General features: G+C 37.2%; 3 protein-coding genes across 4 annotated transcripts; 1 reads left to right on the forward strand and 2 right to left on the reverse strand.

The window, feature by feature from the left end:
- Positions 1–1,772: 1,772 nt before the first annotated feature.
- Positions 1,773–8,524, reverse strand: nes (nestin). The gene is made up of 4 exons (XM_084088413.1): positions 7,567–8,524; positions 7,049–7,173; positions 6,050–6,123; positions 1,773–5,084 (listed from the first exon to the last, which is right to left on the reverse strand). The coding sequence occupies exons 1-4, from the start codon at positions 8,377–8,379 to the stop codon at positions 2,239–2,241; spliced, it is 3,858 nt and encodes a 1,285-aa protein (XP_083944539.1). The 5' UTR covers positions 8,380–8,524; the 3' UTR covers positions 1,773–2,238.
- A 1,590-nt stretch (positions 8,525–10,114) lies between these two features.
- Positions 10,115–14,628, forward strand: LOC311067019 (C-type lectin domain family 7 member A-like). The gene is made up of 8 exons (XM_084088537.1): positions 10,115–10,292; positions 10,465–10,539; positions 11,811–11,918; positions 12,873–12,907; positions 13,025–13,199; positions 13,287–13,444; positions 13,809–13,927; positions 14,127–14,628. Exons 1-8 carry the CDS (start codon positions 10,229–10,231, stop codon positions 14,311–14,313), a joined length of 921 nt encoding a protein of 306 aa, XP_083944663.1. The 5' UTR covers positions 10,115–10,228; the 3' UTR covers positions 14,314–14,628.
- Positions 14,340–18,640, reverse strand: gpatch4 (G patch domain containing 4). 2 transcript variants are annotated; one of them, XM_084088535.1, is made up of 8 exons: positions 18,541–18,640; positions 18,322–18,422; positions 18,157–18,230; positions 17,591–17,683; positions 17,389–17,499; positions 17,160–17,266; positions 16,843–16,893; positions 14,340–15,668 (listed from the first exon to the last, which is right to left on the reverse strand). In XM_084088535.1, the coding sequence occupies exons 2-8, from the start codon at positions 18,398–18,400 to the stop codon at positions 14,783–14,785; spliced, it is 1,401 nt and encodes a 466-aa protein (XP_083944661.1). In that variant the 5' UTR covers positions 18,401–18,422; positions 18,541–18,640; the 3' UTR covers positions 14,340–14,782. The 2 variants fall into 2 exon arrangements, with proteins under 2 accessions (XP_083944661.1, XP_083944662.1); XM_084088536.1 differs by having other exon boundaries at positions 18,521–18,619.
- Between the last annotated feature and the right edge of the window lie 875 nt (positions 18,641–19,515).

Here is a 19,515-nt window from a genome sequence, read left to right on the forward strand (position 1 = left end):
CACAATTTCTAAACATGGTAATTAATCATATTATTCAGATTTGTTTTATTGGTAACACTTTACAATAAGGTCTCATTTGTTAACATTAGTTAATGCATTAACTAACATTAAAATTAAGCAATATATTTTTACAGCATTTATTAACCTTTGTTAATGTTATTAATAAAAAATGTCATGTTAGTTCACAGTGCATTAACTAATGTTAACAGATGCACTTTTAATCTTAAAAATGTATTAGTAAATGCTGAGATTAACATTAACTAAGATTAATAAATGCTGTTGAAGAGTTGTTCATTGTTAGTTTGTGTTAACTAAGGTAATTAACTAATGAAACCTTATTGTAAAGTGTTACCGTTTTATCACATCACAATAAAGGACATGAACATGGGTACATTTTACATAATTTTATTAGTTCTACTACTTCCAACATGAATTATTTTTTTTTATTAAGAGCATTTCCAGTTTTTTTCTTAATGATTTTCCTTTCCTCCTCAAAAATGTTTAATGATTTTTAGCTGTAATTGGTGTAATTTCCTGTCTTCAATATCACTTGTCACGTTACATCCTGTTTTGTACCATTCATTGACGTAACAAAAGTTCATCATTCTCCAGGAAAAGGACATTTTTGAGAAAGAAACAGCATGAACATTACGTAATAGCCATGGTTTGATGACGTTAGCTGTTAGTTTGTTACACATTTGCATTAGAATGTGAAAGTTAAAAGAAAGATGATGAATGGTGGGTCCTGTCTAATTTTAAAAAAAATCAGTCACTCAGTATCTGGCATTGATAATCAATAGCAATCAATAACAGCGGCAGATGGTAAAGGGAGCAGAGAGAGCTGAATGTCACTCTGCCCCTGAACACATTTGGGGTTCATCGAGATTTATTTGAAGCACTGTGGTCTCGGGATTCTGTGGTCATTCACTCAAATAGCTCCTACACTGACACTTGTGAATGAGGTCGAGATCAAATTGAAATAACCTCTGTCATTTCAACAGGATCAGATCTTCAGTTCAATAGGTTGGTAATAGAGTTGCTTGCTGTTGCATCAGGCGTGATTGTGTGGCATCCTCTTACACAGGAAGCAGGTGTTGAAGCATCTGACCGCCCAGCTGTTGCCCTCCCTCACTTTTGTTTAAGCTCTCAAAAGACCCTGTAAATCCTGCTATGAGTATTTTTATGTGTGGGTCATCAGACTAGCTGTTTGATTTGGACCAAAAATAGAAGCTTGAACATTTTGGAGAATTATTTTTATTTTATTTTTATATATGTATATATATTTTTTTATTACATTTTTTTCTACAGGATAGGTTTTTATCTGACTATGTCTTCTGGTAAAAGGGTGTTGGCTAAAGTGCAGACTGTATCCAGTCATTGTCCCCCAACCCCCCCATCAGTGGCACCAGAGAGCCAGCATGCATACAGAGGGAAATGAGGCGGTGATGTCATCTATTATTCATTGTTCCTTATTCTTTTTTTCTTCTAGTGTGGCCTCTTTCTCTCAGATCAGTATTGTGTGCTTACCAGAGCCGGGCTCCAAATCAGAGTGTGATTCGCTGCCGTAATGAGTGAATTTGGCGTTCTAAATTCATTGCAAACTGAAATGGTTGGAGAAATAAAACTTAAGAATCATATTTACATTTATCTAAATAAATAAAAAGTGTTACATGTCTATGCAATGTTGATGAGGGAAAACATGTTCATGAAATGATTGATCAAAATTGTACGATTAAAAATGACGATAAAAGAAAACACCAACTCAATGTATTCGCTGTTGTACTTTTTAGTCTTTATTCTTTTTTCCGAATTTTGAACAAGTTTTATCCATTTTGTTTTTCCATCGTAATAGTGCAAATTCACAAAATTTGTTAACACTGACATATGAAGGTCATTGGATTGCTGGTCTGATTAGTGCAGAAACAACAAAGATGAAGTAAGGCTTCATAGTAAGTCTTTAAGAATCCTCTCTGCCCGCGGCTGTCATGGAGTACAACACTTTTTATCCTGAGAGGACAGCTGGTACATTATGCCAGGCTGTTGACTCGCATTACAGAAATCACATTGTACCATTACACACACTACGCTCTGCAATCTTGTTTAATTTCTGTGTATGCATGAAGGTGTTTTTTGTGCACTTCGTGTTTAATGTTGCTGTTCATCTATTTATATGGCATCACTACATTTTATGTTTTTGGTTTAGTCTTACATGGTCTAAAACATCATTGGACAAAGCTGTTACTCATCACCAGAGGACCAGGAATCCCCTTCATCAACAGAGTCATCAGACGGGACCATCTCGCCTCGCTTTGGCTGTTCATCTTTACGTTTCTCATCCCGGCCTTTGAGGATGTCCATCTCTTCTGTAGGATTTCCATTTGCTGCTGGCATTCCCTCCATATCTTTCCACTCCTCTCCAAAGACCATGGCCTGGTTGAAGTCTACAGTCTTGGCAGTGTCATAGGTAGCTGCCATCTCAACTTTCCCTTTGCTCCAGAAATCCTCCTTCAAACTAGTGCTGAATAAGCTATGAATCTCACTTTTCTTTTCCTTTGACTGAAATTCCTCCTCCTCTCCTGAATTGTTGCTTTCAAAGTCCATCACAGTCATCACTTTTTCAGAAAAGCTCTCCTCTGTCATCCTCTGATGTTCCTCAAATTTTCCAAAGATATTTTCCGCTACACTTGGCATTTTGTTTGGACTTCCCAAATTCTCAATCTCATTCACTGGGAAAACGCCTGAATTTTCATCCATACTTGCTGCTTCTGGAATGCTCATGCTTTTGCCCCAGATGTTAGAATTATCCCAGTCATAAATCTGAGAGGCTTTAGCTTCTTCAGTGCTCTTCTCCTTACTGAGCACTTCTTCAGGCACATCGTTGTTGACAGAGACAGAATCAGCCTTAAAGACTCCATTAGTAAAGGTTAATGGCTGCTCAGTGAGAGTAGCCGCTGCTGAAAGGCTTGGATTCTGAAAGCACTGGCTGGCATTTGGAGATTCATCTTCTGAGCTATTGCATTCTTCCTGGTCAGAGTTTGGCATGTCTGATGTCATGATATTTGGCTGACTGTTTATCTCGCTTTCCAAAGAATGACTGTCCATCAGATCTATGTTGGTGTGCATGGAAACATCCAGAAGATTTTCTGGTTCTTTGGTTGTAGCTGCATCTTGGAACATGGTCAGAGTTGGTGAAGTTTCAAATGAGCTTTCAAGCTGTTCGAACTGAGATGTTTCGGAAAATGAGGGTGGATGGTCTATGTCGACATGTTCTTGACTTTCATATGAATGGACTGTTTCATACTCAAGCTGTTCAGTGTGTATATGCTGGTTTTCAGTCAGTTGTGGATTCTCATTTTGCTCATAAACCTTGACATCATGATCTTCATCTCTCCTCATCTCTCTCATATCATCATCAGTATCTTCTTTTGGGTTTCCCCTGGGCTCAATTCTTGGCCTTTCTTTCTCTAAATCCAAACTTTCATGGACTTCAGAGCCACTCTGTAGCATCATGCATGCCCTATCATCATCTAGTGCATCTTTAGAAACAACGTCTTCTGTCATCATCTCTCCAATGACGTCCATGTCTGGTTCTTCTGTGAGATCCTCCATAGTGTTGAAGCGTTTTGAGGCGCTTTCATTCAAATGGCCTCCGTCCACTCTTTCCTTCTCGTCCTCGCTGTCGCTGGTCTCACCAATGAGGTGTGAGGCTTGCACATTCCCTTCTGTTTCCTCATCACTCTTATATTGGATCAAGGGCCGAGGGTCTGCTAGCGTGTTCTCCTGACTATAGCTGTCACACTCACCAGGATCAGTTCTCCATGAGGCTGATATGTTTGGGGAGTCGTCGTCATCACCTTGGTTCTCAGGTAACTCAGATTCCTCAGGTAAAGGACAGCCTTCATTTACTGTCTGAACTGAATGGGCTTCAGCTGGCAGTACAGTCTTCTCTATACTCTCCTGATGATCAATGTTCTTGGGAGAATCTACACCTCCATCCTGTACAGAACTGTCTCTCTCAATCACTTCTATCTCTTCTTCTTCTCTTTCAGTCAAATTTTCATCTTCTGTTTTATCCTTCAGTTCAGTTTCAATGCTCATTTCACCCTCTTCCTCTACCTCAGACTTAGGGCTTGTCACATTTATCACATTCTCTGGTTCAATTTCTTCCTGTCTATCCCACTCATTGATTGAATCAATCTCTGCCTCAGTTTCACTGTTCATTTGCTCTGTCACTTCCTCGCTAATATTGCTCACAATGTCCTGTTCATCTAACCTCATCAGATCTTCATTTGCTTCTTCCTGATAGCTAAAATCACGCAAAGCTCCTTGTTTGAATAACGATGAAGCCAGTATATTGGAGTTTGGACTGATATGGCTGGATGTTAATGTATCATTATCATCTGTATCTCCATATGCAACTGCATAGCTTTCACTAATGTTCTCTGATCTTACATCCATCTCAGAGGCATCATCTTTTTCATCTTCTGCCACGGTTTTATTTTCTTCCCAAGTAACCTTAGGTGCGTGTGAGATCCGGGCCATTTCGACAGACACTTCCTCATCCTTCCCTTCTTCTGAAACTCCTGCAGGATCTGTGAATGGACCGGCCCAGCTTTCTGTCTCTGGCGTTTGGGACAAGCTACTTGGTTGGTCAGCTGACACACTTATCAATGCAGATTCATCAGTTTTAGACTCAACCATCTGAGCTTTCTGGAACTGTTTTGGTTCGTCCTCCTCCTTGATATCTTCTGGCTTGAACTGTGGTTCTGGTTCTGCAGCTGTTTTGGGGAGAGTTGATGCGATAGCCATGTCTTCACATACTTTCTCTCGCTGTAAATAATCCACAGACTCCTCAGCAGCTTTCTTAGACTCCTCTGAGATATGAACCCCTGTCTTTTCTGGCACTGAGGTTTTGGTTGGTGTTCTCTGTGGAGTCCCTTGAGTCCATGATGGAGTCGCACTGGTCAGCAGAGTGCTAGAGGAGGTGATTGATCTGTGACTTGTAGACACGGTATTGCTGAAATGGCAGGAAGCCGCAATGGTCTGTAAGGTTTGGTGGGTCCCAGTGGGCTTTGAGATTGCATCTGTAACAAGAAACAAGAAGATGGTGAGACAGGCTTTGTCACATAGACAGGGAACAAGCTCTGTAAGAAGACTACCTTTGACAGATCATCATATCTATTTTCTGAATCCCAAATGTTCTTAATTTAATGTTTTACAATAACAATAAGGTTCCATTTGTTAACATTAGTTAACTGCATTAGTTAACATGAACTAACAATGAAAAAATCTCAATGTTAATTTCAACATTTACTAATTATTATCAACAGTTGTATCTGTTAATATTATTTAATAATAAATTTACAGGAAGCACCGTCAAAGTATTTTAGTCATGAATCTGTAGTCGAAGCGCATTGAGCACTAATATTCATTCATCAAATATGAGCAGCAATACAACAGAGTGGCTCATGCCCCTATTATGTCCCATCCCCTGATAACTATGATGCTATTGGAACAAGTGTGGTTGACTGGAACAGATAAAGCTCCAGATAGATGGAGATAGTCTGAAACAGACACAGACCCTTGATCTGCCTCTCAGGGGAGTTATCAGACTACACACTAGTCCTGAACTGTGAGTGAGTCGTAATGGAGAGGTATTGATCTTCATTATGCTTTTCCAGGCCTGCATTACTGGAAAGTGGAGCCATCTGTTACAGTGACCTATGGGACTAACACAGGAAGCTAGTTTTACAGGCTTCGACAGATACCCCACTATGAAATCAGTACTAATCATTTAAACAGCCCAAAGCACAGCCATATTTAGAGAAAGGGGATCTGTGTTCCAAAATCCAAAATTTGTATAGGCTGAATTTTGTTCATTGTAGTTTATAGTATATTGTGTAACCAGTCGTTATACTTGAAACATTTTTTTAAATGACTTTTTTTTTCTGCTTTTTTTTTTTTTTCATTTCAATTGACCATTTCTCAAATAGCCCTCATTATTGAAAAAAAAAAATTTCATTTATAAAAAATTAATAAAATAAATTACCTAAAAAGACAGCAGAGTTGGTCTTGTTTGTTGCTGGTCTGTCGATTCTCAGGCCCTCGCTGTCCAGCAAAGCTCTGGAAAGAAGCAACAGAACAGCACTTTCTTTAATGTGAGGGGTGGGCTAAATGAGATGGAGTCATGTTCTTGAGCTGCAGTCCTGTGCCTTGTTCTGTTGTTATGCAAATGGTATGTCAGATTTGTCATTGTCAGCCCATCTGCAGGATTCACTCATGCATCGATTCATTTACCTCCTGCACGCAGCATTAAACAATTGCAAGGGTCGGACTTTACAAATGTAAAGCGCACTGTTAGTGTAACAGGTGATCCTGCAACAAAAGCATCAAACAAATGTGGATCTTAAATGTATTCATATGTAAAAACAAACATGTTTCTTAAAGTCTTTTGGGAGATATGCACAACATATTGTAATAATATGCAATAAAAAAACAATGTATATATTTCTCTGTACATATTTCTAATAATTAAAACCCATCCCCATCCTTCCAAAGTATCTGCATGTAATGCAACACAATGGAGAACCATGAAATGAGCAACAGCTAAAATGCTGTCAAAATGTATTTCTGGCTGCCCTCAACAGACATAAATCGGACCGATCTGAAGGATGTTTTTGAATGAATTACCCACCCCCCTGTTTCCCTGCCCCTCCTCCAAGCAGATGGATCAGGGTCAGTGCCGGGTGGGAAATGGAGAGGGTCTATTCGGATTGACTGATCTAAAGTTAGCCCTCTCAGGGTGCCTGAAATGCTTTTTAGAGCCACTGATGCATGATCATATTAGTTGGGCCTTCATAAACTACAAATCCCACAGTGCATAGGAGAGGCTTTCCACTCTGGCATCCCATTAGGGAGGAAGAGGGACAACTTTTCAAAAGCTACATGCATATTTTACTTCATGTCAAGATGGTTCTTAAGAAGATAATAATAAGGGAAGGTTGTGTGTTTTGGTGTTGATGATGATCTGGATGACATTGACAAGTACCTGTATGTGGCCACCTCCAGTCCAAGAGACATCTTCATCTGCAGCAGATTTTGTCTGTCCACCATCATGCTGTCTATCTGCTGCCCCAGGCTGTCTTTCTCCAACTCCAGAGCATCTACTTGAGCCTGCACAAAGACATGAGACACATTGTCTTAAAAATCTTTGATTAAAGTGAAGAGATTGTGGAAAACGGCATCATTAATATCTTGTTGTTAAAGAAACCCATATAAAATCAGATGGCTCAGCTATACTGTTCCAAACCTGTAGACCTTCTATCTTTGGTGGAACACAAAAGAAGATATTTAAAAAAAATGTCTTAATGATTTTTGTCCAAACAGTGAAAGTGTGGTTTAGTGTTGTTTAGACTTCTATTGTATGAACAAAAACATTCTTATATATCTTATTTTGTGTTCCACAGAAGTAAGAAAGTCATACAGATTTGAACTATATGAGGGTGAGTAAATGATGACAGAAGTTGAACTGGTTAAGCAACAAAGTCCATAAATTTCTCTTCTTACCTGAAGATGTTGAAGCTCCTGCATCTGTTCTTCTCTCTGCTGCACTACATGTTTCTCCAGCATCTGTCTCTTAGTCTTCGTACTCTCAAGCTCCTTGGCCAGATGCTGAACCTGGTGCTGTTTCTCTCTCTTCTCCTGGTGAATCTTTGCCATGTTAGCTTTGGCCTGGCTCAGACTTTCCTCCAGACGTCCAAGCTGTCTCTGATAGTTGTTGGTTGCCTCCTGCCAGGCTTGAGCTGCTCTGTGGCTGTACTCCTGTCCCAGGTCTGGGATGCTGGTAGTTTGAGTGTGCTGTGGGGCCATTAGGACTGGCTTTGTCTGTTTCAGAGAGGCCTGCAAGGTTTCCATGTTCTCCTGGTGGACTTGCATCTGTAGCAAGAGGTCTTTCTCAAGTTGTCCAACCTTCTCTCTAAGCCAAATCTGAGCCCTACGCTCCTCTTCCAGCTCCTTCTTGCTCTCCATGAGTTTTCTCTGTGCTTCAGCCTGTGCGGTCTTCGCCTTCTGCCTTTGAATACTCACCATCTCCATATCCTCCATCAAGTTCTCCACTTCCAGCTCCACATGGTCTTTCTTCCTCCAGGCCTCCTCCATCATCCTCCTGGCCTGGCTGAGAGCCTCCTCTTGAGCTTTGCGCTGGCCTGGTGGGTCCCTGCTGCTCTTGAGAGTGTGGATCTCATCTCGCAGTAGTTTGTTCTCCTCCTCCAGAAGCTTCACACGGCCCAAGTACGATTCGAGACGCTGGTTCAGCTCCAGCATCTGGTACTTTTCCTCCTGAAACTGTGTGAAGGGCTGTCGGACACCCAGAAGCTCCATCTCAGAGTGGGGTGAAGTGTTAAATCACACTAGAACTGTGCACAGAGGCTGTGAAGGGATGCAGGTCTTTGTGGCTGCTAAGTGATTCTAATGACAGGCTCGAGGGTGAGGTCTGGACCACAGTCCCAGTGCCCAGCAGCTGAATGGACAGGGGAGGGTAAGACCCTCCTTTCATAGACAATGAGAAGGGGGAGGGCGAAGGAATAGAGGAGGAGGGTGGATGGACAGAATGTGCAAAAGCAGTGATGTAATTTGAGGAGTTAACTCTCCCACTGCTGGATTACATCCAAACCAGTACAACTTTCTTTCTCCTGTGGAACGCAAAAAAGAGATGTTATAGAGACTTGATAACCTGAGTCAACATGCAGTGCATCTTTTTTTCCATACAATGAAAATGAATGATGACTGAGACTGTCTATTTGAAACAGCATGAAGGTAAATAATGACAGAATTTTTATTTTGCTGAACAATACCTATAAATCTTGTAGTTTCAGATATGATCACATTCATTTACTGCCCCCTCTTGTGGCAAAATGATCACAATACATCAGACCAAAGTAGTCCTTTTTTGCATCTTAAAGGGATAGTTCAACCAAAAATGAAAATTCTGCCATCATTTACTCACCATCAAGTTGTTCCAAAACTATCAATTTCAAAGGAAGATATTTTGAAGAATGTTTGTAACTAAACAGTTGTGGGGCACCATTTAACAGACATTCTTTTGATTTAAAAAAATATTGTCAACTAAAGATACAACCCTCATTCTTTCATGTTTACATTTTATTTTCAAAGCCTACATGAAATAAGCAATATTTCCTTCTTAAAACTAGTGGCAGACACATTACCCTGTAATTATAAATTAAATCCAACAGCTTTGAGATGCACATATGCCTCAACATACAAATCTCAAACACAGTGATGAAATCTGTCTGAACCATATGACAGCTAACTAACATATTTTTTTCATGTTGGAATGCCTGCTGAGGACTTGCACAACATTATGCAATGCAAACTTTTTCAGATGACTCAATTTGAGAAGTTGGGACAACATGCATTTTGGACAAGTTTTGAACACATATTTGAGCATCTAATTAAGGTCATCAAAGCAACTTTTGTTAGAAATATGTTTAGAGTACTCTTGGTCAATAAACGGACTAAAAAAGTTCAAGCTACTTATTTACATTTGTTAGAGGAACTTTTGGCAAGCTGGATTTTGACCGTGTAAATTTATAGTTTAGACATTTGGCTAATTGTGCTTTGGCACCAAAAACTATTCGTTTGTAAAAGATTAACCTCAAAACATGCGCAAAATCCATGACATTTCTGACAGAATAAATTCCTTTAAAAAGGCAACCCTGAGATTAATTGAATAATTGTTTAATAGTTTAAAACACAACAGTGTGCTTTATGTGAAATGATTCATTATTGAGTTATAAACAAAAACAATTTTCAAATGTAAATGAATACCACTAAAATTCACATGACCAGACAAAATTCCATTGCCATTTAAATTTAAATGTTTTGTCTAAGACAGAAACCGATTTCCACTGAAATGTTTGAATCTCAACAAGTTACATAAAATTGGTTAGTATCTCATCTTGAATAAAGTCTGGTTAGGCATTTTGTACTTACTGAACTATAACTCACATGTTTGCATAGTGAATAATGTTATACCAAACTTCCTCTGACAACTCAAACCACACACCATGTCTGTTATTTCCTAATTCTGAATATCACATACTTCTCTGTGCAGTCTGGCTGACAGATTTATCATTCTGCTGTTTTCTGCCTTAAAGCACTGTGCCCTGATCCAGCAGTGTTCTGTAGATCGTGAAGGTGAGCAGGTGCAATGGAAGACGAGTTATGCTATTCATCAGTTATCTTCAAGCCATTTGACAAAGAGAAATCTAAAGGTATGTTCAGATGTTTTTTTTTATTATTATTATTTTAGTGTTTTTTTTTTTTGTTTGTTTTTTACATTTAACCATTGTGTTAACAACTTTCCCCGTTTACTGGAATACTTTTAAGAGTAGTTGTTCTCTTTTTGGATGATCAGAATATGAATGAATTAATGCTTCTGATTAGTGCGACAGTCAGAGGAGCCTGTACTGTATGCAGAGGTGAAAAGAAAACAATCGACTTCACATGTTGAGACTACAGGTTAGAGATCATTCACACACAAAAAATATATATTTATACAAAACTGATATAAACTGTTACAGTATATCACAGTTTTATAATAGTTTTTTAATGTTTTTAACTAAAATATTTTATATATATATATATATATATATATATATATATATATATATATATATATATATATATATATATATGCCGTTCAAAAGTTTGGGATCAGTAAGATTTTTAATAGAAGTCTCTTATGCTCACAAAGGCTGCATTTATTTGATTAAAAATACAAACAAACAAAAAACAGTAATATTGTCAAATATTATTACAATTTAAAATAACTGTTTTCTATGTTAATATACTTTCAAATGTAATTTATTCCTGTGATGGCAAACCTGAATTTTCAGCATCATTACTCCAGTCTTCAGTGTCACATGATCCGTCAGAAATCATTCTAATTTCTAATATGGTGATTTGCTGCTCAAGAAACGTTTATTATTATTTTGTATCAATTGTAAACAGTTATGTCAAAAAAAAATCATACGATTCTTTGATGAATGGAAAGTTCAAAAGAACAGCATTTATCTGAAATAGAAAGCTTTTGTAATGTTCAAAGGTTTGGGGTCAGCAAGAATTTTAAAAGAAATCAATACTTTTATTCAGCAAGGATGCATTAAATTGATTAAAAGTTACAGTAAAGAAATTTATAATGTTACAAAAGATTATATTTCAAATAAATGAAATTGTCTGTTTTCTGTTTTCAACATTGATAATAATAATGAATGTTTTTGAGCATCAAATCAGCATTTCTGAAGGATCATGTGACACTGAAAACTGAATGATGCTGAAAATTCAGCTTTGCATCACAGGAAAACATTTTTTTTTTTTTTTTTTATATATTCAAATAGAAATGTTTTTTTTGTTTTTTTTTGGTGAGCAGAAGAGACTTCTTTTAAAAACATAAAAAATCGTACCAATACCACACTTTTGAACAGCAGTGTGTGTATGTATATACAGTATATATGGCTGTAAAAATAAATCAGCATTGTTTATCCTTTTGATCTTTTATTCAAAAAATGTGAAAAATCGAACCCTTTATTGAAGTAAAACAATTTAAAGTGGGGGAAAAATCTCATTATAAAATAAAAGTTTTTCTCCAAAACAGATTGGCCACAATTATTGGCAACCCTAGAAATTCTTATGAGTAAAATATCTCACCAGTATATTCCCATTCATATTTTCAAAAATGTACTGTCATATGCTCGCACTCTTGGACTCAAACTTGTCTCATTCTGGTTCAGAAAAAGGAGCTTCCACCCCAATCTCTCCGGTGTATAGAGGAGCTTCAGTGTTTCTGGGGCTGCTCTGTTTTCTCCTGCTCGCTGCGTTAACAGCTGTCAGCATTTTCTGTAAGCATTAGCACTGTTTCATTCATATACACAATACCAAACATATCATTCTATCCGATTTTTGGATGTCGACATTTCAGTTTAGTTCCAGCCCTGTGCAAGAAAGCTCAAAGACCTTGATTAACAGGTCTGGTCTCACAGACAGGGTTTAGATTAAGCCAGGATTAGGCCTTAGATCAATTAGGGCATTTAAGTAGCTTTTATACGTGGCTTAGAAAACAATATTACAGGTGTGTGTGCATCTTGAGACAAAACAATGGCAATGACATATTTTAAGATATGTCAGTGCAAGTTGCTTTCAGTTAAAACAGCTCAAACATGCAGTTTAGTCTGGGACTAGGTTTAAGCCACACTGTAAAAATTACATCCCCAAGTCAAAAATTTCAAGTGACCGATAACATCTAAATTTTTCAATTAGTCTCACGTATTATTTCTCATTGAGCCAATGTTAACAGACTATTGTAACAAGAATTTCACTTGGGCCAATTGAAAAATTTAGATGTTATCGGTCACTTGAAATTTTTGATTTGGGAGGGTTAGAAATTTTTTACAGTGCAGGTTTGTGAAACCGCCATAAGCGTGTTTGTTTAGAACTAGAACTAAAATAAAAAAAGGGGAACCTTGAAGAAGTCTTTGAGTCATTGTCGTAACCTCAAAAATAACCAGGAGGAAAGTACAAATTATAAATGTGTCGACAAAAAAGTGAAACAGTGTAACGACACCGGAAACTCACGTGTGTCCTGCTGTTGTAAATCAGTTGCATAATTTCATTCTTTCTTACAAAACTGATGAGGTCAATATGAGTCAATGGGGTCAATTATAATTAAATATGGCTACTGTCTAAACTCATAACAACTAAAATATCATAGAAACATTGCATTGCAGTTGGAAAATTGTCTACAAATACTGTAGATTTTACTAACAGTTTGCCTTTTTTGTTCATCCGCTTTGCAGACTACATTCATACGTCTAAACACAACGATATTCTGGTAAGAGTGAAGCCTGAAACAACATAAAATACTGAACTACTCAGAAATTTCCCATATCTGCTAAACAATATGCAGAGCCCTAAGCATATCTTAACCAGAGGAAATCTCTTCATACAGGTCCAGTACACTAAACAGAAAGCCGCCAACCTGCAGTTACTGGCAGAGAAGGAAGTGCTGGAGCAAGAGAGAGCAAGGCTGGTGACACAGGGTCAACAGATGAACAACACACTGGACTTCATAATTCATAAAAACAGCTTTTCAGGGGATAAATACTGTCAGTTCACTGGGAATGGTAAGCACTGGGAATTACTGAATCTGGAGTCTGAAGTGTAATGTTTGTTTGTTTTATCCAGCTAATCTGAGCTATTCTCCATCACAGGGGTCCGGTGTACATCCTGCCCTCAAAACTGGATTCAAAATGGCTCCAGCTGTTACTATTTCCATAAAGGAAAACTCTGGAATACATGGGCAGAGAGTCAAAAAAACTGCGAGACATACGGAGCTCAGCTGGCCATAATAGACAACGTGGGTGAACAGGTATATAAAACAAAATAAAGTATGGAAATACACAAGAATGTTCACATTTTTTCTCTCTCTTTCCAAGACTTTATGATCAAACTAAAACACGTTTTGCAGTGGTGTACACCATTTCCACAGCTAACAAATCAAACTTGAACTGGAAAGTTCTTCAAAGAACTGTTAACAGTGAAAAGTGCACCAAAGTATATACTGTAAACATGTACATTAGGCATTTAGCTTAAGTTCTTAAATGTAGGAGTTTAGCATCATGAGGCCATTGTGATCAACAGTCCTGTTTACACTGAAAAAGAATGTAAATATGAATGATTTCTATATGATTATAGCATTGTATTTATCTTCTCATTGTATTATGCAAATTAAGGAATTCATCAATCAGCATACTGAATTTTATTATGATAAATATCACGGCTACTGGATTGGACTCTCTGAAAAAATGGGAAACACTTGGGTCTGGACCAATGGCGCTCAGCTTGAGAAAGGGTGAGTTAGGAAAGGGCAACAGAAGAGCTTCTGATTTTTCAAACTATTAACTAAACTTAATTTATTTTTTATGTATTTTATTTTATTATTAATGTAAATAATACATTTTAAAAGGAATTTATTTCAAAATGGTTTCCTTTTGATAAATCATAAAAAAGCAATTAAAAATTACCTGACGTTTTCCATATTTCCCTTTCAGATTCTGGATCGATAACCCCTATAAAGGATACACGTACTGTGTTTTGTCAATGCCCAGCAAAAACCCACAGAGAAGCTGGAAATCAGAAGGCTGTTACATGAAAAGCAGATGGATCTGCGAAGTGGAAGTTTTAACATGGCCAACCTTCCTTCAAGCCCAACGAAACCACAGTGACCCCTCAACATGAGCAGAAGTCAATGCAAAAGACAACTATCTCAGAAATCATTTTATTTTCCAGTTCAGTTTGATTTGGTAGCAATGTTTCAAGGTATTTCAGCTGGATTAAATGGAGAAATGACATCTTATTGCACCCTTAATGCCATTAAAAAAAGGCCATCTTTAGTGAGTGAAAAAAACACTTCATCCACACACATCATGCCACGCTATTTTTAAAACAATTCATATGTAATCACATTTTTATCACTGTGAATAATATGCTATGTAATTATGCATAACACAAATGTATTACAAATCAGACCAGTAAAAAGCTTATTTCATGTCACCCTGTTGGTCTCAAGCTTAAAAGTTTGATCATGATTTATAAAAAAAAATATGAGTGCTGTGTAACAAACACATTTTGCATTTTGTCATGTCTCTTAAACTTAACAGCTGCTAGAGAATTGATCCTTGTGTTTCAGCAGCACAGATTCTGATCATCAACTGCCACCCTTGTGTTTGTAGTGAGTTTGTGCGTTCACTTTTTGCTCTTTTTTTTTCTTTGGCACGGACTCCTCACATTGAACATTCTCTACCAGCTCCTCCTGCTCCTTTTTGCTTCGTTTCTTTTTCTTGTTCCTCTTCTTGTTGTTCTCCTGTCCTTCTGTTATCTGTGCTTCATTGCCAGTGTCCTCCGTCACTGTCATCACACTAGTTGAGTTTTCCACATCTGCGGATGGAGAGGTTTCATAGAGGACCGTGACGGATTTCTTTTTCTTCTTCGAGACATTGTCAGAGGTTTGTTGATGCTCAATACCGCCCTCCTGTGGTTGTTCGCAGTGTGCGTCTGTGGAATCCTCACTGATCTCGTCTGTGCCGGCTGTCTCAACTACCTTGGACTGTTTCTTCTTTTTCTTCTTCTTGTGAATGCTGTCCTCCATCGGCAGGTGTGTGTCTCGTTCCTCTGATGCATGTGTGAACGCTTCATTCACGTCTGTGCTGCATTCTCCATTAAGACCATCCTCAGGTGCTGCTTTTTCTTTGCGATTTTTCTTTCTCTTCTTCTTTGGCTCAACATCTGTGATAATATCAGAGTCTTTCCTCTTTTTGGGTTTGCTGTCCTCAGTGTCATTACTTGAAACAAAGACCTGTGTTGTCATCTTATCTTCATGGATATTATTCTCTGAAAGTCCATCCTGCCTTTTTGATTTCTTGCGTTTTGTTTTCTCTTTAATATCTGGATGTCCCGCAGGGTTTAGACAATCTGTGCTGCTTGTGGATGTTTCAGCAGTGTGGTTCTTCTTACCATACTTGTTCAAGAACTCCTGCTCCTGCTGCTCAAGCCGAGCCAGTTTGGCACTCATTTTAAGTCCATGTCTGGCTCCTCTATTCACACAAACAAACAAATAAACACATATATTAGAGCTGTACGGTTAATTGTTAAAAGGTCGCGATCTCGGTTCAAACACCCATCTCATTCCTAAATTCCCAACGATTCGCCTGTGTCTATTAAATCTGAGACAAAATCACACCAGAACATTTAAATTTGTGTTTGTGCAGCCTCTGCTGACCCACAAAAAGCAGTTATTATGTATAGGCATGACACAGCTTCAACTCTCTTTACAACCATAAAGTATTGTTATTTCTGTGTTACAAATATTCATATAATCACAGAAGTATTAGGATAAAAGTTTATAGCTAGGATATACACTGATGTCTACGGACGAGACACAAATAGAGCAAATCACCTTTTAAAAATATGGCACTTCAAAAAATGACTGAATAGATTACATCGCTACGCCACCAGGTGGCGACAGGTGACTAGTAAAAAAATTATTTGTCATTGAATCATTCATTCAAGAGATTCGTTCATTAAACAATTCAAGTATATATGAGTGAATCATTGAATCATTCATTCAAACTTCTTTTTTTTTTATAAATCATTAAACATTTTAAACAGACTGCAGAAATTTTGTCAGAACATCTAGTAAATGACATGTTTTATTAGGTGTCTGTTCAGAATTTTGGGAGAATCACAATCTTTGTTTAAAAAAATAAAATAAAAACATGATTCTACATTTATCCAGAATCGTACAGCCCTAACATATAGAAACCAACATATCTGACAGTGTTATTGTTTACTAACACTAAAACTATTAAAAATTCTTTTTTTTTAAAAGATTTAAATAAAATATAAATATTAGATGAAAAACATAAGCTTATTTTTTTATAGTTACCAAGGCAAAATTAGGTTAAGATGAATTCATAAAATAACTCAACCTGAAAAAAAAAAAAAAAACTAATAAAAATGAAACGAGCACATATCAACATTACTAAAATGTAAATAAAAACTGAAAATATGAAAAAAAGCTCATTCAAAATATTAGTAGATAAATAATACCATGTTACGCTATCTATGACTCTTCTTATGACTTGTGTGTCCTGCTCAAATGTGGGTCAATGCTACGAGTTCTTGTATTATTTATATTGGTTTGACTAACAAATTATTGTAAGGATACGGTGGATGCATCAGTGTAAACTTTATGAGATCAGAGCTTACTTGTGTGCTGTTCGTCCTCCACAAGCTTTTAGCAGATCTGCGTCAGATAGCCTTGAAACAGACAGGCAAAACGAAGACAATTGAGCCGGCTGAAAGCGTAAATGATCTTGAAATCTAACCAGTACCATTGTGGGACATTTTAAATGGATCTTTAGTGCCTCTAAATGCCACATACAGAAACATCTGAAAGGACACGCTTCGTGCAGCAGAATATTATATATAATTAAAATATATCACAGAAATTAAAGTATTTAATGCAAAGGTATTTTTAAAGGAATGTGCACAAATAATGATTTTGTTCTACTGGCAGCTCATACTTGGTAGTGGTGGAAAGGTCCAGTTTCTGGTCCTCATCTTCAGAAGTGCTGCTATCATCTGAATCAGAGGTCTTTTCTGGCTGCTCTCCTGACAGCAGTGTAGCTGACTGAGAATGGAGAAAGATGACTTTAAACCAATTACACAATCCAAATACTCAATTATCGCTCCATAAATGCTTGTGGTATTGTGAAAATATATTGATCGTGTGTGTCGTTTATGGTTTTGCACCTTGACAAAGCATCCATAGAGCATGGACTTGGCTTGCTGAGCTTTGCGTGGCTTTTTGTTAGAGATCAATCCATCACTGCTGTCGTCTGACTTCTTCACCACCACACCAGCCTAAAGCACAATGACAGCATCAGATGACTAAAACATGCCCTCATTCACTGCTATCGTTTTCTTTTATTGAGTTTTTTTATATATTACTTACCTGCGCTGTTTCCACAACCAGACTGGATGAGGCTTTGTTAAAAACATGGTCCCACCAGTGAAAACTGAACTGCTCACCTTCCTTATGGCCCATCTGTAGACAAATGATCAAATATAAATACAAACATAAGGGCTAAAACAGCTGGCGAATTAAAAAAGATAACCTAAAACCACAAGGGTAGTTTACGTGACCTGCAGTAAGATATTCTATACTTTATCTACAACTGTTTTGGACAGCATGTCTAATTTCTGTATAATTATTATACATGTAGATTCTAACTACTGTATAATTATACAATATTATTATATAATCTCATATTAAGAAACTTGCATTTAAGAGACTGTAAACTGCAAGAGCTAAAGTGTGGGTTAGGATGATATAACAGATGGTAAGGATAGAGCACCATAATCATAATTATTGTTAACACACACACACACACACACACATATATATATATATATATAGCCAGTTCATGATAAACTTTATGCCCATGTTGTCAACTACCCACAATGCTTCATTGTAATTTTCAAAAAAAAAAAAAACATAAGAATAAATCTCTCACTCACCCCTCCTTTACCATATTTAATTTTGACTTTAATAGCCTCTGAGATGCCATTCTCTGATCTTCCCAGACCTTTACCTACAACACAACAGTGAACAGTCCAAACATTATACATCAGTCAGGTGTCATTACATGGATATGCCAAAGAAGCCCTAAAATCTGAATTCACCTTTTTCCCATCCGTGTCGCAGAAGCTGCTCCTCCGCGAATTTTAGCCCTGTACTTTTTTCTTTGACCATTTCTGCCATTTCCAGAACAACTTCTCAGAATCTGAAAACGTGAAGCAGTTTGTAAAACAGATTAGGCTATTTTAAATATGCGTTAATTCAGTGTAATATTTCAATCGGTCAAAGAACTGTAAACACTACCACTAATTTTAGGCTCGTACCACAAAAAGAGGTAAATTAGCAATAATCACTAGCACGCGTTCAGCAAGGGAGCAGACATGACACCAGCTAAGTAACTATGGAAAGCGAAAAGGGTCATTGCTCTCGATTAACGGAACGCGTTCTCTGAAAAAGGCATTTTGAATGCACACATAGAGAGAGAGATAGTAAGATATGATAGACCCATGATGACAGACTCATTATAGATTTCAGAAGCAGTTCTGCCCGGCCAAAACAAACAAACTAAAAAAAAAAAAAAATCGCTGTTTGGTCATATTCCAGGATGACGATGTCAAGATTCATTAGGCTCAAATTGGGAAAGAATGGTTGGAAGGGAACATGAATAATCATTTTCATACACGAATTGGCACATCTGAGTCCAGACCTTAAATTCATTGAAAGTCTTTGGGGTGTGCTGGCGTAGACTTTACAGAGTGCTCGACTCTTGCATTGTCAATTTCATATTAGAAGAGTTCAGATGCAAAAGCCTCTAAGTGCCATCTGAAATTTTCTTCTAGAATGATTATTTTTTATCAAGCTCGTATATTTAAGTTCAGTAATTTCACTTAAATGACAATTAGGTCATTTTCATTGCCATTTAAGTAAAATGACTGAATTTAAATATACAAGCTTGATAAAAATGATCATTCTAGAAGAAAATTTCAGATGGCACTTAGAGGCTTTTGCATCTGAACTCTTCATACACACACACACACACACACACACATATATATACATATACACATATATATATACATACACATATATACATATACACATATACAGTGGTGGTCAGAATTAATGGCACCCCTGGTAAATATGATCAAAAGTGGCTGTAAAAAAATAATCTAACCTGCAAAAATCTAACCTTTCATTGAAGTAAAAGAATTGAAAGTGGGGAGGAAATCACATTATGAAATAAATGTTTTTCTCCAAAACACGTTGGCCACAATTATTGGCACCCCTAGAATTTTTTA

The sequence above is a fragment of the Abramis brama genome (genome assembly GCF_963993115.1).
Source record: "Abramis brama genome assembly, chromosome: 17".
Lineage (NCBI taxonomy): Eukaryota > Metazoa > Chordata > Actinopteri > Cypriniformes > Leuciscidae > Abramis > Abramis brama.

Coding starts and splice junctions, on each gene's coding strand:
- nes (XM_084088413.1), bottom strand. CDS start 8,379: ATGGAGCTTCTGGGTGTCCGACAGCCCTTCACACAGTTTCAGGAGGAA. Junction 7,174..7,566: donor AGGAGCTTCAACATCTTCAG/GTAAGAAGAGAA, acceptor GTCTTTGTGCAG/GCTCAAGTAGATGCTCTGGA. Junction 5,085..6,049: donor CAACTCTGCTGTCTTTTTAG/GTAATTTATTTT, acceptor TTCTTGTTACAG/ATGCAATCTCAAAGCCCACT.
- LOC311067019 (XM_084088537.1), top strand. CDS start 10,229: ATGGAAGACGAGTTATGCTATTCATCAGTTATCTTCAAGCCATTTGAC. Junction 12,908..13,024: donor CTAAACACAACGATATTCTG/GTAAGAGTGAAG, acceptor CTCTTCATACAG/GTCCAGTACACTAAACAGAA. Junction 13,200..13,286: donor CTGTCAGTTCACTGGGAATG/GTAAGCACTGGG, acceptor TCTCCATCACAG/GGGTCCGGTGTACATCCTGC.
- gpatch4 (XM_084088535.1), bottom strand. CDS start 18,400: ATGGCAGAAATGGTCAAAGAAAAAAGTACAGGGCTAAAATTCGCGGAG. Junction 17,684..18,156: donor TTAAATATGGTAAAGGAGGG/GTGAGTGAGAGA, acceptor ATTTGTCTACAG/ATGGGCCATAAGGAAGGTGA. Junction 15,669..16,842: donor GGAGGACGAACAGCACACAA/GTAAGCTCTGAT, acceptor TTGTGTGAATAG/AGGAGCCAGACATGGACTTA.